At 45.6% G+C, this 23880-nt stretch overlaps 1 protein-coding gene across 1 annotated transcript in view; it reads right to left on the bottom strand.

Annotated features, from left to right (window-relative positions):
- LOC307197275 (piezo-type mechanosensitive ion channel component 2-like) overlaps positions 1-22403 on the bottom strand; it is a gene marked incomplete at both ends in the record, with an annotated part of 35178 nt that extends 12775 nt beyond the window's left edge. Inside the window, 12 exons of the mRNA XM_079943038.1 lie at positions 1307-1480; positions 3706-3854; positions 5841-6115; positions 7574-7697; positions 8367-8597; positions 11362-11507; positions 12131-12269; positions 15832-15951; positions 18595-18757; positions 21452-21564; positions 21782-21841; positions 22209-22403. Coding sequence (XP_079799164.1) covers positions 1307-1480; positions 3706-3854; positions 5841-6115; positions 7574-7697; positions 8367-8597; positions 11362-11507; positions 12131-12269; positions 15832-15951; positions 18595-18757; positions 21452-21564; positions 21782-21841; positions 22209-22403 — 1889 coding nt within the window. The remainder of the gene's footprint in view (positions 1-1306; positions 1481-3705; positions 3855-5840; positions 6116-7573; positions 7698-8366; positions 8598-11361; positions 11508-12130; positions 12270-15831; positions 15952-18594; positions 18758-21451; positions 21565-21781; positions 21842-22208) is intronic.
- Between the last annotated feature and the right edge of the window lie 1477 nt (positions 22404-23880).

Genomic DNA, 23880 nt, shown 5'->3' on the forward strand with positions numbered 1-23880 from the left:
CCAAAACACCGAACTTGAGTGAGTCCTTTGAACTCCTCGAGTTTCTAGAAAACTGTTTTTCATAGAACCAAAAATGAAATCCTGCATTCCTAAACCATTCAGGTGGCTGCCATTATATGCTCTCGCCTCGCCCTTTACATTTTCTTGGAAAAGCAACAGTTAAGGGGGGTGCTCAGGCTGAGCTGCGGCCAGAGGAGGGCCAGCTCCAGTCTCAGACTGAACAGACTGCTTGGCCTCCTTCCCTGTCCTGCCAGGCGAGGGGGTTATGGGCTGGCAGGACACCAGAGCAAGCAGGGAGAACACATCTTGACATAGGCTGCTGTCCTTCTCCAGAACCTACATAATTCAATCAGGTTCTACATACTTAACAGGAACTCTGTGCAACAAATTCAGTTTTCCGTAATTCCACTCCTTAGCACAGCACAACATAGACAGTTTGATATTTCATAAACTGTGCGTGATGAGATACTGCTGCACCTTCTTTGGATGGACACGTTGTTTCCCTTGAAAAAGAGCTAAGGGGAATTTTCAACTGTGGCATCTGTGCTCCTTTGAATACAGCACTTTGCTCCCTTATTTACTTAACAAGTGTTTTTCCAGGAACTGAATCACAGGCTATTATGTGAAGCAGAGAGGAAAATCAGTATCAAGGTTCATTAGACGAGTGCTTGTAATTTCCCCGTGATGGAGCAGATCTAGGCATGTGTGATGACCCACCGTGGCTTCAGCACACATGGCCAGGGAGAGCCAGATCCATCTGCTACTTGTAAACAATTTGTGTTTATTGATGGGCAGACCACAGCAGGGAACTGATGAAAGAAAACACTGCCTTCGCTTTCTTTCCTTAAATCTTATTCTGGTTACTCATAGATGGCAGATTCTCTCCTTTTAGCCAAGGTTCTCCCCTTCCAAGACGGAAGGTAGAATTCTGCACTGCGCTCTCACTCACAGCGACTTCTTCTCTGCCCGTTAGTGCGACAGAAAACTCATCCTCCGAATTAGCCAGATTCTGTAAATGTTCTAAAAACACCTCACCAGCCTGGACACAAAAGACACATCACCACCGCTAAGGAATTCCAGTCTACACAGCTACTCTGAACGAATTCACGTGCCTGTCAAGATCACTGCATGAACCATCATAAACCACTACCAACTGTTTCACAAAGAGCCGTCAAATATTCCGCATTTTTTCTCATTTTTTCCCCACTTACAGGCTGATACTCATGGCAAGTTCAGGGCTGAGATTCTAAGTGAGATGGTTGGGAGGGTCCAGGCTGCCTTCTTGGAGCTTCCTGCACGGGCTCACCTGTAGATGGTGCTGTCTTCCTTGCTGGGAATGGACTTCAGGTCCGTGAGTTCCAGGAAGCGGTCGTGGAAGTAGTGCAGGTGCAGGATGCACACCAGCAAGAAGGACGTGGGGATGAATATGCGCGTGAACAGCTCGGCCACCGTGAACTGTTTTAGGCCAAGGTCCTCCAGCCTGCAAGACAAAACGGCTTTCCCCGGTGGGCTCTCCTACCCGAACGGCTCCTGGAACTTGGCTGTTTCACAGTGATTTCATATTGAGTGTTTTCAAGACAGCATTCTCGATTTCCCCATTTCCTGAAGCAGCTGAGCTGTTCTCCACCCCTCTCTCCCCACCCTGCTCTTCACTGGCCCAACCGTCTACCTCGTGCAAAACGCCCCAATCAGGGCGTTCCCCGGACGCTTTCTTTGCCTTCCGGTCCCCACCATCTGCATTCCTTCGACCCTTGAATCTGTCCTCGTTTTCATTTCTAGCACCTCCTATACTAGATGGAGCCGCCATCCTCACTCGCAGGACCCCCCACTGCTGGCTGACCGTGCTGCTGTGTCTATTCTTTTTTTTTTTTTTTTTTGCGGTACGCGGGCCTCTCACTGTTGCGGCCTTTCCCGTTGCGGAGCACAGGCTCCGGACGCGCAGGCTCAGCGGCCATGGCTCACGGGCCCAGCCGCTCCGCGGCATGTGGGATCCTCCCGGACCGGGGCACGAACCCGTGTCCCCTGCATCGGCAGGCGGACTCTCAACCACTGCGCCACCAGGGAAGCCCCTGTGTCTATTCTTGGCCTCCACACACATCACTTTTTCCTCAGCCAGTCAAGGGTGCTTTAAAGACTTTTAGAAATTTCACCATGAATGAGATGCAAACCATCACTACCTACAAGCCCTGCGCCTCCGGGTGCCTAGCTGACCTTTCCCACTTCTCCCCTTGCTCCCCACAGCCCAGCCTTCCTGCCTTTCCACACACACACACACACACACCAAAGTCTGCCCTGCCTCAGGCCCTTTGCATTTGCTGCTTTTTCTGGAATGTTCGTCCACCTCCCAGCTCCCAACTCACACAGTTTTCTAAAGACAAGCTCTGTCCTATTCTTCAAGAGTTTAAAATGACACCTCCTCAGGGACTTCCCTGGCTGTCCAGTGGTTAAGATTCGGCGCTTTCACTGCCGAGGGCGTGGGTTCAGTCCCTGCTCGGGGAACTAAGACCCTGCATGCTGCGTGGCGCAGCCAAAAGAAAAAATGACGCCTCCTCAGGGAAGCCTGCCCTGACTATTCCATCTCTAGTTACTGTCCCCCATTCTTCAATACCTCAACCTGTTTCTGTTTCCTTCACAGACGTGTTGCAGTTGATTTGTTTGTACACTACGTAGGTTTTTGGTTTGTCTCCTCTCCTGGACTATAAACTCCACAGGGCTCAGACTCTGTCTCTCTTGCTTCCTGTTGCATCTTCAGGTACAGAAGAGTGTCTGGCCCAGGGGAGGCACTCAAGAAATATTTGCTGCATTGACTTAAAGATATATTAGTCTAGCTACACGGTGAACCCTCCTTTTAAACTTTCCTCTTGGCCACCTCAGGATACTCAGTTCTATGCCCAGTTCTGGTGGGATTTCTAAACGAACTTCAGAAGTTTACAGAAGCAAATTAGAAAAGCCTAGACTCCTATCTATTTCATGCACAAGAAAGATTTCATCATCTCTAGTCTCTGAGCACTTTTCCTGTGGCACCAACTACTCCTTAGATCTTAGCACCTGCTCCATCAGTGAGGAGACGCTGATGTGTTACCTTATGAACCTACTGATGAGGAACTGGGCTCCAGCTAAGAAAGGAGGAAGCATGACAGTGAGGAACCGGGCAGGTGTGCTTCACATGAAACCGACACTAGAAAATGCCATGTCATTAATAATGGGCGGAAAATTCACTTTTCAGTTGCTATTTATTGAGTACCTACTATGTGCTAAAAGCTCCGGGCAAGGTCTTGAGAACCCCAAGTGACCAAGACCTGAGTCCTCTTCTGGAGGAAACTTTATTTTTTTGAATATTATTTAATTTATGTTTTTCTACAGCAGGTTCTTATTAGTTATCCATTTTATACATATTAGCGTATATATGTCCATCCCAATCTCCCAATTCATCCCACCCCCACCCCCACCCCGTCACTTTCCCCCCTTGGTGTCCATACATTTGTTCTCTACATCTGTGTCTCAATTTCTGCCCTGCAAACTGGTTCATCTGTACATTCTTCTAGAACTTATAGCCATCACTGGCTATAAGTTCTGGAGGAACCTATAGCCAGTGATGATGTCATGTTTTACTAAAACCTCCCAGAAAGATGTTTGGAACGACACACATTCACAACCTCATGCTGTTTGTCATTTTCCATCCCACTGTCCACCACAATTACTTACTTTTCTTTTTTCAATCCCGTCATGTTTTGCCACAGGCCCGGGAAGTTTTCAAACTGATATGTGTATATAAAGATGAGCACCAGCATCGTGTAGATAACCACTGACATCCAGAAATATTTCAGGATCCGTCTCCACCACTCATAGTGCACCTGAACAACAGATAAGAAAAGGAAAACGCACAAAAACACCTGCTTTAGTCAAAGAAGACAGGTGATTCCATTTACGAATGTTTGAAAACAAAGGCACGTTCATATTTAGTTTTTGAGGCTCTGTTCCTCGTAGGGTTGGGTGGCTGTGGATTGGAATCCGGTTCCACCAGAAGCTGTGAGCTGTGTCCTTGGGCAAAGCTGCTACCCTGAGCTTGTTTCCTCCTCAAGAGTACTTACTTTCCAGTTGTTCTGAGGATGAAATAATGATGTTTGTATCATCATCATTAATCATGTTTATTTCGGCATGAGGTCTGGTCTATATCTGGTCTACGGGAGGCTTTCAGGGAGGTATATTCTGTGCTTGTGGTCATGGCTGGGGAACTTGCCTCCATTTTGAAATTCAGAGTGATTCCGTATGAATACAAATGTGAGACCACCACAGAGGGGAGGCATCCCTCTCTACCAAAAACCTGTGGGTTTTCATTAGGGAACATCTACCCGGAATTTCAAAGGGTATTTCAAAGTGTGATTGACCTCAGTTGAGACGTTTCCATCTCCACAGGTAATCGACTCTTGTTAATCGAGGTTGCTTTACTTGTTTTCTTGGTTGCCGGCAGGAATGTTTACTGTTACACTTGTGTACATCATCGGGTTCCCACCCGTCATCAGTTACATGGAATTTGTGGAGAGGCTAACTCATTTCAATATAACATTTCATATGTTCTAATTAATGAAATACTAAAGCACTCAATGCATTATACATACATTTGTAAACACACACAGACACACACGCACATGCGCATGATTTTCTGATTCCAAACTCTGAAATACAAATGAATCGAATATTATCCAGTATTTTAGATTATCCAGCCACGGTTTTTACACTACTATTCAAACGTGTAATCTAATGATACAGACTTTTTTTTTTTCCCGATACGCGGGCCTCTCACTGTTGCGGCCTCTCCCATTGCGGAGCACAGGCTCCAGACGCGCAGGCTCAGCGGCCGTGGCTCACGGGCCCAGTCGCTCCGCGGCATGTGGGATCTTCCCGGACCCGGGCACAAACCTGTGTCCCCTGCATCAGCAGGCAAACTCTCAACCACTGCGCCACCAGGGAAGCCCCAGACTTATTTTTTTAATTAATAATTTTTGAAAAAGTTATGAATTTTTTCTGACTTCATTTTACACAAGCATTTGTTTTTCTTCAGTTTTGTCATGTTTATTTTATTTATTGAAGTATAGTTGATTTACAATGTTGTATAGGTTTCAGGTGTACAGCAAAGTGATTTAGCTATATATATATATATTTTTTCAGATTCTTTTCTTTTATACGTCATTACAAAATACTGGGTATAGTGCCCTGCACTATACCATAGGTCCTTGTTTATCTATTTTATATATAGCAGTGTGTATCCGTTAATACAAAACTCCTAATTTATCCCTCCCCCCTCCCCTTTGGTAACCATAAGTTTGTTCTCTACGTCTGTGGGTCTGTTTCTGTTTTGTAAATAAGTTCATTTGTGTGGTATTTTAGATTCCACATGTAAGTGATATCATATGGTACTTATCTTTGTCTGTCTGACTCACTTCACTTAGTATGGTAATCTCCAGGTCCATCCGTGTTGCTGCAAATGGCATTATTTCGTTCTTTTTTCATGGCTGAGTAATATTCTATTGTGTATATGTACCACATCTTCTTTATCCATTCCTCTGTTGATGGACATTTCTAAGACCAGGAATAAGACAAGGATGCCCACTCTAACCACTTCTCCACCATTTTAAGAACCTAACATTTAAAATCAGTGCACAAGCTGAAGGGAGCTACTTCTCATTTGAGGATTCCTAGTGTGTAATGTCTGAATCTCATCGACCCCTTTACACAATGTTTTCACGAGGTCACAGTAACTTAGAGTCTTGTCGAAAGAAGCTCACGTACGTTCCTGGACAGATGTGAGGATTGAAAAACAGGGACAGCTGTGTACCCACCTGATACAGGGCCACACAGAACAGGAAGAGCACCATGTAGATGATCTTGTACATCACAATTTTGCCCTCGAAGCTGACGAAGAAGAACATGCCTCCACAGACGTAGATCCAGTACTTGATGAACAAGGCCACCACCAGGTTACCCAGCACCTTCATGATGTCCTGCTCATTGTCGTCGTCCTCCTCCTTCTTCTGCTCCTGCTTCTCCTCCTTTGCCTCCTCTTCTTCCTTCTTCTCCTGGGCCTCCCCATCCACCTGTATGTCCTGTTCGTCATCTTCAAAAGAGAAGACCATGCTGTTCAATGGAGCTGGTCCCCAGACCAGAACCACATTCTGCCCGGTGTGATGGGAGTGCCGCACAGCGCACGCATTTCATGCATTACCATGTGAATTAAATAATTTTAGATGGTTCTAATAAACAAGGCAGAATTTATGGAACTAATTATAGTCCATTTTCCTAAACTTCTTGAAATATATTTTTAAAGAAATACATTTGGTAATACTTTTATACTCATCTTTTTATAACACCTATTCCACTTGTAATATCCTGCTGTAACTATTGCAGGATCGAGGAAAAATACATAGGCAACAATAACACGAATAAAAACTACTACGACAACTTCAAATTCCAACCGTTAACATGACTCCAGACAATCCTAGCAGTATTTTACTGGATTTGGTTAATGGTAATAATCTTAACCAAAAGTATGCTTTTAGAGAACTAAGAAAGTAAGAGTTAAAGCCAAATATCATTTAATTTAAATTAGAATTGAAGAATAATTGTAATTTACCGAAGTTTAAAATAGTTTTATGCACTGCAATGCAAAGCTTATATTTGGTCTTACTTTAAAATATGCTAATATATGACTCATTTTTGTGTTACTAAGGCAACCTATTAAATACATCTAAATAATGTATTCAAATGACCAGGAGATCCACAGAGTGAGGGGAATGCAAGTGAGGTGAGAGGTCAGAGCAACTGCTGATCTTAAATGAACTATTCTTTATATAAAGTAACTGGTGAATTTAATCACTCTATTAACAGACACATCCAAAGTCAAAGAGTCAAGATTCAAATCTTATAGACTTTTGTTGCTGAAAAGTAAGTCCATGGTTAGGTCTAAACGAGAAACTATAAGAAAAGGATGAGTTGGTGTGTGTTGGTTCTCTCCTCCTTACCGGGTTAGTCTTAAGGTTACCAGCCCAGCCTCTGTGAACCTTTATGGCATCCTTTTCAGACAAGGCTACACACATCACTAGTGGTCTCCAAGCCGTTCTACTAACATTAAATGATATTTATTGGTACATCCAGGCAGGTAGGGAGTGAGAGGCTCTCATTTTACCCATATAGCAGGTCTAAAACTACAGAGGTGATCGATCATCAAAACATCAGATTCTATTTTTGACTTTGTGGTATATTCATCTTTGAAAAGAAGAGGATTCGAATTTGGAAGATTTGAGTCACTTTCTTGGTACTAACACTCAGTAAATATGACCGTGGAGAACCCAGTGCACTTCCCTGAGCTTCAGTTTCTCTTCCCTGAAGTGGGAGTCACTTTTGTGAGGATCAAATGACACAGGGTCTCTGAAGCTCCTGTGGACGGGGACTTGGCCCCGGGACACGGTCATTTATCTGCTCACGTCTACACCTGGCCTCCCTCTGGTCTGGAGCACAGCCCCCTGGATGTCCTCAGGGGCCCTTCCTCCCGTCACACACCTCACGCACTAATTACCTTTTTCTTCATTTTCCTGACTTCCGATTTTGACCTCAGACAGAAGAGCTTCCTTTTCTCGGAGAGCTTTTTGCTCTGTGAGGTGCTGTCTCAGCAACAGCCAAAACGTAATGGTGAAAAGGATCTGAAAGGAGAGAATTAGGGACACGAGCATCAAGTCTTTGAAGCATAAGCCTATTTCAACAACTACTACGCCTTCTCTGCATTTCAGTGGGAGCAATTACATGAACCTTTCCACTTGAGATAGAGTCAGGCACCCACTTGATTTCAGCTGAAAGTCACTGGTTTTTAAATCTCCTTTCCCGAGGACGCTGGCATGCCGTCCAGTGCCAGGGTGCATTCATGCCTGGGATGCCCCGGGAAGATGCACAGGACAATCTGGGCTGGAAACCAACTTGGACCAGTGGTCCCCTTCAAGGTGCTAGTCCTTGACTTCCTGTCCTTCCCTGACATCAGCACAAGTATCAGAAGATGATGTATTTCTCCATGATCCCTGTTGCTTCTGCAGTGGTCCGTATTTTGAAGAATTCCACAGATGGGAAAGAAGAACATTTCTTGCCAGCAAATAGAACCCCTTAATATTCCCATTCTTCTCCCAAAGCTGAAGGGGGAATTGTTCTAAGTGCCCACACGTTTATATTAACATTTTCCTGAGGGCTAGGAAAAACATTATGATTTCAAGCAGCAGCAAATATTTGGAACGTATTTTTGTACTTTTTTGCTTGGATGTGTTTGTTTTGATTACCGTGGTTTTGTCTGAATGCTTTGTTTTCTTGCTTTGCTGTTCACTTACCTTTGAGGCAAGTTCCCCTGGCTCTTTCTTTTCTAAAAATCCCGGGACCTTTTTAATTTCAGGGAGTTCAAAACTCCATATGTACTGTAATATGAGCAGGAGATTTCCGTAGACAACCATGAATGGAGAGCTGATCATGGCATATTTCCTTCTGTTGCGAATCATCCAAAGAGTGCAGGACCAGATCAGCAGCACGAACGTCAGCCAGCTGTGGTATGTGATGCTCCATGCCTCCAGGAAGGAAGGAGGAGAAAACGGTGACGGTCAATACAACATACAGGCCCCACCCCGCTAAGTTAGACGTTATCTAGCAGGTAAAGGTCAGTAACATTCACACTATGGAGGGAGGGTGTTGTGGTGAAATCATGGAGGGACATCCCAGCTGCGGCAGGGGACACAGCGAGGAGAAAGGCTGCCTCTGTGAGCTAGCACTTGTCCTCGACTTCCTGGAAGGAAGAGGGTCGGGCAGGGGGCTTCACCCCACGTCCTTTGCCCTCCAGCCCCAAATGTCTTCCTTTCCACCCTGCTTTGCAGAATGGGAAGCAACCTGCTTTCTCCTTTATTCTTCCGAATCAGCTTGGGGTTGGCTATTTTTTCAGGGTGCTGGGTGAGTGTGGCCAAGCTGGGCTCAGAAACAGAAGCTGCAGGGACCACAGGGTCAGCACACAAGCTGGCTTCAGGGGTCACCCTTAGCAGACCCGCCGGGAAGACAGACATGATAGGAACCAGGGAATCTCCAGGAGGAGGTAGAGTGTTAGGTGTCCACACACCGCAAACAGTAAAGCCAGGTGAATGGAGAGGCCGGCCTCCCCTTCTGCCCTGCAAGAGGCAAGACATCTTTCACTCACACCAAACTCCCACAGGTCCAGAAGATATCTCAAAGGGCAGCTGCTGGAACATTCTAGAAAATCAGGCTCATGAGAACCATTAACTTCAGTAAATCTATCCTCTCATACCATAAACTCGGATACCACATTTCTGTGAACAGGTCTTTAAAAATATTTTCTAGCTGTTATTTGGAGCTAATTGAAATCAGTCATATTCTTGAGTATCACGAATTACCAAGAGTTATTCGTAAAGTCTGAAATGTTTTACAAGTCTGTTTTGCTTCTGGAAAGCAGATAAGTATTGAGATAAATAAGATAAATGAATAAAGTCAGCACAGAACAAACAAATACTTCCTTGCAGCAATGTGCAAATCTGTCCGAAAGCAGAGCTAACTTTTTAAATGTAGAGTTATTTAAAACTGTTGGTTAAAACATATGGTAATTATAAACTGGAAATTAAAATTGCTTTTAGTAAAATTAAGTGAGTGACTGACAACTATTACCAAGTCTGAATTATTTTCATGAAGATAGTATTCCTTGGAAATAGTGTTATCAAAGGTCGGTAATATTTAATGCCTTTATCCCAGGATGAAATTCAGATCTGACCTGGCCATTTTTTTGTGGAGGACCCAAGAAAGTAATCTTCGCAGATATTATAATTCCAGCGTATTTTTCCCCCTGTACATTATCCTTGTTTGGGTGAAAGAGGGAGAAAAAGAAATTGTGAAGATTTCGCTCTTTGTGTTTTTGAACAAAGACATCTATAGTTCTAACAGACCGTGCTCCTTTCTGTCTGTGATTAAAAGTCTGCTGCCACGGGGGAACTTCCACGGAAGACAGGCACTTTTAAAGCATTAATATTGGGGCTCCATGAAAACAACTGAAATGGCACCAGACGAGAGCACGTCTTTAACAAGAGATCTGCTCTCCTGCATTGCTTTTACAACAGATTTCTTTTCTACTGAGGAACTGAATGTGTATTTCAAGTTTTTCTTTTTTTTTTAAGCTCCATTTCTTTACATAAAGAAACCAACTTCTCTGGCTTCTTTTTAGAGACAGAAAAAGAAACGTATACTCTTTTGAGTTCAGAATCTGAATTATTTGATGTTTTCAAATAGAGTTTTGGCTGTAGTGTAAATTAGGGATTGACCTTTAAAGTGTCAAAAAGTACCCAGAGAGCCCAGAATTCATATTATTTAGAGAACAGAGTTTGCAGTCCCCAAAAGAGCCATCTTTAATTTTGAGGAGCTTTCTGTTCCCCATGCTCTCAGCCATGGCCATGGTCCTTGCAGAAGCTGAAGCTGACGTGCAAACAGGTTTTCTCAGGAGACCTCTGGACTGAGAGCCTAGGAAACCTGTCTTTAGGTGATTTTTTCCCCTAGAATTATAGAATATTTTCTTTTTTTATCATTTACGGTGTCCATGGGATCTCACTACTGGCCACAAAATTTGAAGACTTTTGTGTGAAATAAGTTTCTCAAAATAAATTAGCTTTCCCAGTAAAATTCGTTTTTAGGAAGAGCAGAAATTGGCCTTCTTTTCTATCCTGTCTCTGGTCCCAAGGACGATTTCTGAAGCTCTGATGCTGGAGATGAGCATGTTCCTAGCGGTGAGCAGAAACGCAGGTAAACTGAGAGCTCACAACCAGAAGAAGCCCTCGGGGACTCAGCGCTTGACGCTTAGATTGGTAAACATTTGCTGCAGCTCAAATGGAATAAAGTCTCAAACCTAAGACAAGCTGTGACTATAACCCTCATTATCTGAAAGAAATAAAAGTGGCCTTTGTTAATCGTGAACACCTTCAATGCCACTTAGAAAAACTACCCATATGTCCTTTAAGATCGGCAAAATAGGGGACAGTCTGACTTAGGCTAATTTGAGAGAAAGGTATTAATATTTAGGAGGGGGCTAGCTAGCACAGAGGACATGGCTTTGAAATCTAGAATATAAAGGGCCCATGAGAAATTACCATAAGCGACCATTCTCTGCCAAGACATTGGGAAGATGAAGACATCAGTGCTGGCGGGAGGAGGTGGTGGGGCTTGGAGCCGGCGGGGTGCAAGCACCGTCCATCCCTCCAGCACTAATTCTGTGCCCAAGGACAGGACACAGAGCAAGATATAGGGGCAGAATCCAAGCAGAAGTTAAGGGTTCTCGTAGGCACGCACCATCATAGCGATAAGGGCACAGATGTAACTCTGCTTCATGATGAACTGGAACACAGAGACCATGGCATGGACTTTGACACTCCTTTCCTCCTCATAGGCCTTCTCCTCCTCAAATTCTTCATTCTCATCTTCTCCCTCCTTCTTTTCTAGAGGGACAGATTATTTTATATAAAAATCTATGCAAATATGTGAATTTCACATAAACGTCCCAAGCAGTACAGAGCATGTATTTGTCATCTACAGTAACAGGGCAGCTTTCTTTCAACACAATAAACTGAGAGAAAAGGGAGAAAGGCCTCATCCAAGTTTTGGGGCTCTTGGTTTTTTTATGAGACGAAAAGAGCTCTTTCTGAAGACATCATCCACTAACCAGCAGAACTATTGGCCGTGATTATGCCATCAAATTACAGAAAGAGTAAAACACACATATGCACATAGTCTTAACACTAGAAACAAGTTGACTTGTTTAAAATAATTTTTTACCTTTTATTTTTCAAAGTTTACCCCAATTAGGCCACTTATTTTGTACCCAAGGACAGAACACACAGAGCAAGATGGAGGGGCAAAAGCTAGGCAGAAGTTAAGGAAATGAGCTTCATCAGACTGACCATGGAAGGAAGCAACCTCTGCTAGAAAAAAAAGGAAAAAGAACCAAATCCAATGAAGGATAAACCAAAGACAGATTCAGAGCTCCTGCGGGAGGATAAACCAAAGACAGATTCAGAGCTCCTGCGGGAGGATAAACCAAAGACAGATCCCGGCTCCTTACCCGGGGAGTCGGCGGCGGGCTCCCAGCGGTACTGTGGGGTGGAGTACAGGTCGGCCTTGGCGGGGCCATTCTCCAGGGGAAGGCTGGGGTGGATGGTGTGGTAATCCACAGGGTTGCCATTCACAGTCACCAACAGGCCCTGCCGGGGAGGCGGGGCAAAAGCAGCTGTGACGGCAGCTCTGGTTCCCAGTGCGGACCTGCCTCCTTCCCTCCTGGTAGGTGGGCACACGGGATGGTGCAGAGCCGATGGGGGGCCGAGCACTGTCGGCAGTGATGCCCACTAGCAAGACAGTCTTGCTCACCCCCTCCAAACCTACACCCCACAGAGCCATCACAGGACAAGGTAAACCTGACCTTGCCCACCTCTGCTGCACCCCAGGCCGTGCCCCCCTCTCCGTCCTCGCTATGAAGTGTGAAGCCTGGAAAGGCTGCTGAGGCTTCAGGACCTGCTCTTGTCTCCTCTCCAGCCTCAGCTCACGGCCCCTCCCCCCAGCCATCCTCCAGCTACAGGAACTCCAGACTCGCCCGGGTCCCGGCCTGCAGCCCGAGCACTGCCCGGGCCCCCCTGCCTGCCCCACACCCTGCGCGGCTCCCAGGACTTAGCAAATTCTCAGGTTAGACAGCAACCCCACAGGTCTCTACCTGATGCTGCAGCTTGCAATTCCCATGTTGCAGCACGCTGTACACTAAATACAATTTCCTGCTTTTTTTCTCTCTTTAGCTTTACAATTTTTCATTTATGCATATACATATAAACATATACACGCACACATACATATGTGTGTCCTTGGACATGCAAGACTTCTTATTCAAATCATGGAACAGGCAAACCCTCCACCGTGGCTTTTTAAAAGTTTAAAAACATTTTATATGTTTATACGCGAGCTCATGTTTTATGAGTCAGTGTTTTAACAGCAATAAACCAGATACAATTTCTGCAAAAAAATTATTTAAAAATGTATGGAAATTTTATAGACCATTAAAATACACTCAGAGGGGCTAATTCCATTTATGTCCCTTTTACATCACTGACACGCGCAAAATTGAGGATTCTAAGGATATACTAACATCAGATGGTTTGTAGTCATCTTGAGTCATGGATAAAAGCTGCAAAAAGCAATGCAGGACAGCACGTTAATATGTGAGCAGAAAGCATCATGATGTTTATACACAGCGATAAAGTTGTACTACACACATCCCCATCCCTTCAGCTAGCTGCATGCTAGTGTGTTAAACCTGCCAGGCAAAATACAAAGGCATGAATAACGCAGCTGGAGGGTGCTGTTTTTATAACCCTTTCCAGTTTCCGATGTTAACTTTTAATCACGACAGTCAGTAAGCACTCATTCATTAACCACATGACTACAAAAGAGCTGATTACGTTTTTTCAAGTGTTTTGTTCTAATAGAATTAGCTGCTTGGTTTTATATTCCTAGGACCCTTTGAGACGTCTGCAGAATTCTGAAAGTATTGACTTTTCAAGAAATTGAAGTTTCATAATAAAGAAAATTTGATGTGCAGTGCAGGCTGGGATTAAGATTTGTGTATTGTCTGCAACAAAAGAATTATGACACGATTATGCCTTTTAGCTCTATTAATGCTAGGGGTTTGGGGCTCCCCCCAGTAACAAGTAACTGCTGAGCTAAAGGTGCTCCCACTTTTTTGGGTCAGAACTCATTCACTTTCTTAAAAATCACTGAAGGTCCCAAAGAGTTTTTATTTATGCAGGTCCTATCCATCAGTACCTATTGTGCTAGAAATTAAAATGGAGGCATTAAAACTATTCACTTGTTAATTCATTAAAAATTGGAAAAAAACTTGTTCACATAAATAATTTTATTCAAATAGCTATAGTTTTAAAAAATAATGAAAAGAGTGTTGTTGTTTTACACTTTTGAGTATCTTTAATGTCTGGGTTCTCATGTCTGTTTGCACATTCAATCTGCTGTGAGGTACTGTTTTGGTTGAAGTAGTTAAAGGAACTCTGGCTTCACCCAGCGATGCAGCTGGAAAAGAAAGAAGTATCTCAGGAGTCCATCCAGACTGTGGATCCTCTCCTTGGACCCTCTCCCAAACTCAAGATGGGGAAGTAACCGAAGGTGAGCTGTGTGTGGAATCAGTAAAGCCCCTGGAGGATCCTGCACCCGGACCGGGTCCTTTACCTACACACACGTTGTGACCGCACGTGCTGGTGATGTGCTTTAGGGATTAGACAGCCCCGCTGAATACTGACACGCTGTACTGCACAAAATCCGAGTCTTCCAATATTCTAATTTTCACTAAAAGTTCTCATTTTATCACTGGCAACAAATGCTGTCAGTTGTTTGCCTTGAAGCGATGGACCACTCCATTCACTTTCCAGTAACTGCTGAATGTCCATACCTGAGCCACCCCAACTGTCTGTCAGCTGTTCTTGCACGTCGACCTGGGCGGCTCACCTGCCAAGTGCTTCTCCTCCTCGAGGGGTCAGCACTTCAGGGGGACCTCCCCTCGTGTCACTCAGAATATTAAAAAGGTATGTGCCTCAAGGTTGACATTTAAGAAAAGCAATGACTGTTCCTGGTTCATCAAGAATATTCTTAAGTGGAACTGGCCTTTCTGCTTATTTTCCAAGGACACGACCACGGCTGCGGGGGTTCGTGCTGCTGCCTTGGTTGGTGCTTTTGTACCATCAGAGCAATTGTCAACATAGTCCAAAGGCGAATGTCTTAAGTATTATTACAAAAATAGTTTCGAGCCTGTGGATCCTGGCAAGGGTCCCAGGAATCCCCAGGGATGGCCCACAGACCTCATTTTGGAAACTGCTGTGCTGTCTCTCTGGCTTAGTGACATGGCAGGACAGTCTGACACGTGTGATGGGAGGAAAGGGCCCCCGGAAACCCCAGAGGTCTCCGGGCACCACGTCTGTTCCACGTGGCTGCCAGCTCCCTGAGAAGTTCATTCATTGTTTCCCTGTCTCTCAGTCCATGACAGTCAGGCATCAACTAGGACCACGTGTCTTAGAGAAACTCTTCCACCAAGTCAATCAGAGAATCTGCTCCTCGATTCCCAAACGTGCTGGGAAGCAAAGTGCTGACCCCGTCTGAGAATTGTATCTGTCTTCACCACATTGCAGATGGGCCATTTTAACAAGTCAGTGGCTGGGTTGTGTTGAAAATAGTGAACAAATGGTGAAAAGATGAAGAATCACACAGCTGTGCTCCCATCCCTGGCATCCACACTGCGGCCCCGACACAGCGAGAGGCTGGGGCTCTGCACGTCCACACAGACTGGCCGGTGTCCCGAAGGCCGTGTGAGCAGTCATCGTCACTGCAGCAGCCACCCCCACACAGGGAATTACTCTCTGCAGTGCATCCCACCACCCAAGCTGTTACCGCCCAGGGCCAAGGGGTCTCTTTGTTGTTTTTTGTTTGTTTTAAATACAACATTTTTTTAAAAATTAAGAACACTCTCCTTCTAGGGTTAAGAGACTTCAGGGAGAAGCACTGAACTATAAAAGTCTGGGTCTGATGGAGCCTGGGGTTTCCTTTTGAAGCACTGGGTTCCCTTCTCTGAACAGATGTTGGGCACTAAGACTTCCTCATCAAACTGCTCCTGTAAACTAAGCAATCTGGGTTTGCAGGTGGACTCATGTGACCTGAATTCAGCAATATAATAAAAAGCAGCAAAATAAACGAGAAACCCCTTTCCTTGCGGCTTACTTTTCTCTCATCCGTGGGGTAGTGGGTCGCGTACCACAGGCTCCGCCTCCTCTCGGCTGTGACGGGGACGGGGCTGCAGGCCAGGGCTCTGTCCTCTTCCTTGGTCCTCTCTTCCTGCACCTGAGACACAGAATAACCCACAGGACAGCCCTGCTCCCCGGAGCAGCCCCTCAGCGGCCTGGGAGACCAGACACACCTGCCCATCTCTACCCCCATGTGATGATTTTGTAAAGTAACGCATACACTACATGGGCTTTTATCCAGACACTTTCAAAGATGGCCGAAATGCCACCCTGTAAACGCGAAGCACAGCAGTGTCGCTTGTTCCTGTTCCCTGCTAAGCCCCACGAAATACAGGAACAGGCGCTCACGTTACGTCACCGAGCCTCCTGTGTGTATTCTAACCTGCAGGAGGAAGGGGCTGGGCTGGGTTCACAAAAGTCACACCTGACTGTGGAACTCAGCCACGGGAATCTTTAATGAAGAAGACATTTACTAAAAGCAGAGTCATCTAGAGCTTACACTCGATATTAAGCAAAAAGAGAGTTGATGCATAACACAGCTACCTTGCCTAATGGGACCTTGGCCTGAATCAGACAGTTGGTCCAGGAGAGTTGATAGAGAGAAAAAAAGGATCAGAACGCACTTGGTGGTTGAGGATGGTTCCCAACAAAGATGCCCCGTAAAAGGCACTAACACATGTTGATATGGGGGCAGAGGGAGGGCACGTAGTGCCACTGCCCGATTCCCGGGGCCCAGCGCACACAGAGCACCCACGGGGAGCACCAGATGCCCCGGGGAGCCCGTGTGTTACATTCACCTCCAGACACCTGCTTCTCTCTCTCTTTCTCAAACATATACCGTAGACTTTTACCACAGAACTCATGTTTTCCATGAAATGTGCCAGGCCACCTGGAGCCATGATAGAACCAGGCACCTGCCCTCCATCAGCACCTCATTGAGAAAGTCCCGTGTCCCAGCCCCACTTAAAATACAGACCCCTGAGGGTCGATGCTGTTGTGGATTAGGCCCTGTTCTCCACACACCCCCGCAGACGCTGTGGTTTGTGACCTGCTGTGAACTGTGTGGCCTGGAATGTGGACTGTCCACCCCAGAGGGCCCGTGGCTAAGGAGGCCAAGTGTCTGTAACAGCCCAGCAGCACCTGTGCACAAGCTCCTGCCTGACACACGACGGAGAAAGCCAAGGGCACCTGGAACTCTTGTGAACCCGAAGGCCTTAAAGTCATTTCCATCGTTGGTTGAGACATTGTTCAGAGATAGTTTCCGTGAGATAGTTTAATCTCTTTTGCACAGTTTTATGTGTGCACACACACACCCACATCTGTGTGTTTGTGGCGGAAGCGAACACAGCACCACTTTAAGGGGTTCTGCTGGCACACTCATATCTTAGAAGAGACTTGGAGGAAAAGGTAACAGAAGGTAACTGGGCTTCTCCAGGAGCCCTTAGAGCGTTCTGTCACCACGTCACGGCCACCACTGGCTCCAAGGGAGAGGTGAGTCATGAGGCCCCTGCAAACAAGCACGCCTGTGTGGTCCTCCCACAGGAGGGAGGTGGGCAGACCCCCTTCCTGCAGGAGGCACTCCCGCTGGGATGGATGGAACACACCTCTCAGGGTTTCACTGTGCCGACTTGGGCCTGCTCACATCTTTGGGGGCTGCTTTTCCTCTTGTACAATGTAGAGTCCCCCAGAGCGGGGCCTCACGCCTGGGGCCCCCTCACACCGACGCTCTACCCCCATCCCCAGGCCAGTGTCTGAGACGCTAGCTCTTGATAAACACTGGTTGCCTAGCCAGCTGACCGCGTGGATGGAGCCTGGATGAGCAGACAAAGAGGGGAGGCGGGCGGGGCACCAGGGCCCCCGAGCTGGAGGGACTGCATCACAGGCGCCAGGCTGGTGTCTAATGTGAGCTCTGCTCCCCAGCACGTGGCCATGAGGTGAGATGCGGCAGCCCCGTCTACACCACCTGCCTCCCTGTGTGCGGATCAGCTGCCTTACAGCTGAGCTTCTCAGGGTCATTTAGGGGAAGCAAAAGCAGACTGGAGTTTCCTGTCACAGAAAGGGGAAAGAGAGAGGCCACACGCCACCCTGGTCCTGCTCCCAAAGTGCCACATGCTACTAATCCCATAGGGAACAGCCCAGTCCTCAGCCCTGCCCCGTGGTGGGGCCCCTGGGGCTTATGGTACCGCCGAGAGCGGGGGCATCCCCACGGCACCATCGGAGGTTGGAGGTCTGAGAAGATTTAGGAAACTCCAGTCGCCGTGGTAACAGGGTGTGTCGTCATACAGACCCTAGCTTTGTCGGCAAATGTAGGCTTGAATCCGATATTTACTGTTCGGTAAATGTGTGCTTTACCTCTCGAACCTCGTTTTCCTCATCTCTAAGATGGGTACAATACCTATTCTTGAGAGTTATGCAGGGGATTGAATGAGATAATGTATGTAAACAACCTAGCACGTGGCCTGGCATTTAGTAAGTGCTCAATTAAAACGACGCTTCCACTCCCCTCACCACGGACCGTCTGAGTAGCCAGGGGTGATGCTAACATAGGGAAGCTGGTCTTTGTCCTGATAGTATCTGTATTCAGTTAGAACTCTTGGCAGAAGCAAAATACTATAATAAGAACACTATAGTTATTTTGGCATATAGTACTAATTAGCCAGCAGTTGATAGGAATGAACACTTTCCCCTGGAGTTTCCAGGCTACTTTGCAGACAAGACCATGAAAACCTTTGATCCTTACAAGGGGCTCCTGTAGCCAGATTCGGATTAGAGTGGCCAGCGTGTAGTACATCACCAGCAGGACGATGGGGTTGGCATGGTGGTACCATGACAGGTCTGGGTTTGCTATGATCTTCCACGTGCTGGAACAGTCTGTTTGGATGACTGATTTGATACCAAACAACCTGTTTCAAAACAAAGAAAAATATTAAACATGCAACAAAGATCTGGGTCCAGTCAACAGAACACAAACAGCTGGTTTTAACACGTTCATGAGCTAGTCCTAGGTGGATCCATCCCACTCTAAATACTTCATGACTCTTCTGTATATATAACTACATCTTTAAATAGTATCTGTGTGTATATATATAAAATATACACATAATATATGCATCCTAAAATCATACACTTGTGTGTTAGTGTGTATATAAAATTCATGCCAGCATTACCCAGATGGTTTTTACCCTGGTTCAAAAATCTAGCTAATACTAAATCCTTGCACACCTATTAGAAATGTATGTTTGAATTGTCACTCAGCCCTATTAAAACCCTGCACTATTGAAGTGTCAGGTATGTAGTAACATGTTACTAAGTCCAGCTAAATGAGCACATACTTTGTTTTAGGTGGGATCTAGCACTAGCTATTCAGTTAGTGTTGACATTATTGGGCAAGTATTAAAATTGGACACGGTTCTATGATTCAGCCATAAAAGCCAGATATTGTATACTAGAGTTTCTGTAAGACATATTTCTGTCGAATTTTATTTATGGGCAATTTGATTTTTTCACAGCCTTAAAATTATATCGTTAGGGCTTCCCTGGTGGTGCAGTGGTTGAGAGTCCGCCTGCCAATGCAGGGGACACGGGTTCGTGCCCCGGTCCGGGAAGATCCCACATGCCGCGGAGCGGCTGGGCCCGTGAGCCATGGCCGCTGAGCCTGCGCGTCTGGAGCCTGTGCTCCGGGACGGGAGAGGCCACAACAGTGAGAGGCCTGCGTACCGCCAAAAAAAAAAAAAAAAAAAAAAAAATATATATATATATATATATCGTTAATTGTTAAATTCTGAAATAGGTTTTTTAAATGTTGATTTCTACTATGTAATCAGATACGTTCTGATTATATAATAGGGAATTGTGTAAATATGATTCATTCAGAAATTCATTTTATGTGAATTTTTTTCTTAGAAGTGACTCTACAAAGTGAAAGATATGTTTACATGTTAAGTGAGTCTTACATCTTTCTATTGTACGTAGCTTTTACATGCAAACTTCCTTTAACTTTTACATCCCATTCTTTACTGTTACAAGGTTTTCCAGGACTATGAGTTCTCCACTTGTAAAACCTCTCAGAGCTACTGCTGTTATTATCACGAGGCCAGGGCAGTATTAGTGAACTGCTGAGCACAGATTTTACAGAAAGCTACATAGAAAGTAACTTTCTTTGATTTTATCAGAAAAGAGTTAGACTAGAACTTGCTCTTATCATAGAGCTTTTCTCCCAGGTCCAGGCAGATTTTTTTCTGTAGTTAGCATTACAGAGAAAAATGTCCTGATAACAAAAGAGTTATGCCCCACTTAGAATGATGGAACATTCCAAAAATCGTTTTGCAGTCCTCCATTAAAATGCAAATTTCTTGTATGAAGTACACAGAACTGAAAGCTTTTAGATTTAGGATTAAACAAACTGGACAGTCTTTGGATTAACCTAAGTGACAGATTTCAGCTACTAAATCCTCTCTCTTCTCACCCCACACCTGGTACATACGATAGAAATAACCTCACCATTCGTCAGTTTAAAAATACCTGTTTTCCCCATCAGAATGTTAGTGGTAATTTCCGCACTTATTTGTACACTGAATTACGTGTCTCTTAAAAAAACCCTGTATTACATCAACACCACACCTTCCCGTTGATAGTACAGCTCATTCCAAATGAGCAATCAGGCTTACGTGTTGTACCAGCAGTGTATAGACTAACAAACAAGGGTAGAAGCTATAGCATGTAAGACTGTTTTGCCCTGTAAGGAAGTTTTTCTAACAGGGCTATGCAAATATTGTCAGACCTAACATCTCTCTCTCTCTCTTTAAAGAGTCTGGATACTATAGAGAGAATTCCTATACCAGATAGGAAGTCTGTACATCCTCTCTGGCACTACGATTCTAGGATGCCAGACAATATCCAACTATTACTTCGTTTCCTTATCTTCTTATTGCAGACCTCCCGTGATCCAGGACTGCGTCTCGATATTGACAACACCCAGAGAAGTGGTATCACAGCCCTCGCCCTCCAGGACTCACTCTCACTCTAAAGGTAACGCTGTGATGTGTGAGTCTGGTGAGAGCAGGGTGTTCCAGAGACCCTTTCTGTCTGTGGGTGTCCAGGATGCGTGATGGGCGGGGTCGTCAGAAGAATGCTGGACGTCCGGACAGTCCACAAAGGGTAGATAAGTAGGTGAGAGAAAAGAAATCCTGAGAGCTGCTAGGCTGGGGTGGGGGGGAGTCAGGGAGTGGCCATGGCGACAGCAAAATCTATTTCATTATTGACGCATCATCGGATATTTATAGACTTCCTTCTATGATGATTCCCACTAACCATTAGTGTCTTCACAGTGGTCCTGGTCCAAACTGATAGAATAAAGATATCTACATTGTTAAAATGTATCCATCGTTAAAAGAACTTAAAAATGACTATCTTAAATCTCTCCATAGAGATGTCTCTTTGCCTGAGAAGTTACAGGGACACGACTATGGAGAAATGCATTCCAGTTATTGCTTATTTACAGGGAGAAAGATAAAGATCTTCTTTTCTATGCATTTGGAAGATCCCTTTAGCCCAGTTCTAGCGGTGACGGACACAGATGCATGTGGAGGGCGGCTCACCGTCTCTGGACCTTCAGTTCCTTACGGAACCTAACAGGAGAGGGGGTGGGGACGGGTGCAAGCATGTGGACGAATCTGAAGACCTCACACCTCTTCCACTTCTCAGAGGACGGCTGGAGACAGGTCCCGAGTCATGGTCCACTCCCAGCAGAGACCCACTGGAGCCGGCACGTGCTCCTGCGTGGGCGCCTGGCCTGTGCTCGGCTCTCTATCTCATGACCAGCAACCTTGTCCACAGGGCAGCTCTCCATATCTCCTCCTGGACAATGGCAATCTGAATGATGGTCTCCATTTCTCCCTCCTCCGCGTTGGGACCGTCGCCAGAGTTACCGTCAGAGCGCTCGGGTTCAGCACGTCACTTTCGTCTCCTTCTTTCCTGTCCTCCACCACCTGGAGAATAACCCCATGGCCCAGCTGAGTGTCCCCTGGCCTCCTCTCCCTGATCCCAGACACCACGACTTGAGCCTCACTGGGCCATTTGGGATTTGCCATAAAATCTCAGGCCCTTTGGTTTTGCTATTTATTGATTTGTCTGGTTCTTTGAGGTAGCTGTGACTCTTCTGAGGTCACAGATGAGGGGGGTAGGACCCCGGGAACCCTGCCGATTCCTTGGTAACGCAAATCCAGTCCAGCAGGCCAGGCATGGCTGCACAGAGTAGGCTGTCTCACAGGACAACCACACTCCATAATACAGGCGTATCAGTGGGTCCCTTCTAGGTACCCCAACCATCCAGTACTGCAGGGGTCACCAGGATACCAGCAGTCCAGGAAGGTGGGATTGGATTACAGCCAGGACTACAGTCGGGGCCCTGATGTTGATTATGACAACTAGGTACGGCCGCAGGCACCAGCTCTTCATCCTCTCTGAGTCCAGGTTTTCTTTACTGTCAATGTCAACTGAGAGTCTAAACCTGACCCCTCTGTTAATACTGCCTACGTTGTTGTTGGGCATTCTCGACAGCATCAAGGCCTGGCTCCCTTGCCACCATCTCCAGGAAGCCTCCTACGATTTTTCCTGATTGAAATCAATTTATCCTGCGCCGTGCATCCACGGCAATCGTTATCTGTAGTCATAGTTTTTATTCTATAACGTTCATGTGCTTGTTTCTCTGTCCAGTTTGATTCTAATTTCTTCAAAAAAAGGACTTGGGTCCTGTCATCTTGCCTTGATGGCCATGCCTAGTATAGAGCAGGCTTTAAAGGGGTGAGCTTATTTAATTGAATTAAAAACACTAGGATAAAGTTATACCACGAAGTGAGAGCAGATGTCTGCAGTCCTAGCAGGAACAGAGACTAAAGGGTGGCCAAGTTCTTGCTTTTGAAGAAGAAAAAGAATGGATGGGAAGACATTGTCCATAAAGAACCCCAACATCCATGATTTCAGTGTGCTCGGTCTGGGAAATAAGAACACAGAATAAGAGCAGAACAAGGCACCAGAGAACACTGTAACTTACTGAAGTCTGCTTGGGCCCTGTATTACAGAGAGTTATTTCTGTTCTGTACGGGCCGCCAGAAAGAATCTCGAACTTTACCTTCACGATGGATCAATCAATACATGTATATGGTTAAGGAAAAACACTTTTTTTTTTTTTTGGCCGTGCTGCTCAGCATGCAGGATCCCAGTTTCCTGACCAGGGCTTGAACCCGCGTCCCCTGCAGTGGAAGCGTGGAGTCTTAACCGCTGGGTCGCCAGGGAAGTCCCCAGAAAAAAAACTTTTCTAAAAAACCTGAGAGTCCAGGTTTATAATTAGGAAGCAATAAAATATTTAAACATCAAATAGGCACAAAATATGGAGCAGCCTGAATGATTCCTTCAAGATCCTACAACTGCACTTCACTCCGAAGCTTTTTGATAAAGGTGGGCACCGCAGCTACAGGAAGGGTCTCTCGTCACATCACTTCCACTCCTCCTCCGGCAGGGAGCACAGCTGTCTCTCCACCTCCCGTGGAGCACTTGCTTTGCGATTCTTCTCTCCTTCCAAAGCACTCCTAACATTTGACAGCACGTGGTGGCTATGCCTTGGTTGCGTATTCGTTTCTACTTGCACATGTTGGCAGATTCACAAAACCTCCACTTGTTTTCAGGTTCACTCCAGACCACATCTGCTCAGTCTCCGGTAATACAGAAACCCAGCCATTCGCAAGAAATACATAATACTGAAAATAACACCCCACTTTAAAACATTTAATTGTGGTAAAATCCACATAACACAAAGTTTACATCTTACATTTTTAAGTGTACAGTGAAGGGGTACTAACTACATTAACATTGCTGTACAACCAATCCCCAAACTTGTCATCTTGCAAAACTAAAACTCGTCCCCATTAAACACTAAACCCTCACCCCTCTCTCTCCCTCAGCTCGAGGCCACCACCATCCTACTTTATGTCTCCATAAAGACGATTACTTGCATACCTTATAGACTATA

The sequence above is a fragment of the Stenella coeruleoalba genome (assembly GCF_951394435.1).
Source record: "Stenella coeruleoalba genome assembly, chromosome: 14".
In the NCBI taxonomy this organism is placed as follows: domain Eukaryota; kingdom Metazoa; phylum Chordata; class Mammalia; order Artiodactyla; family Delphinidae; genus Stenella; species Stenella coeruleoalba.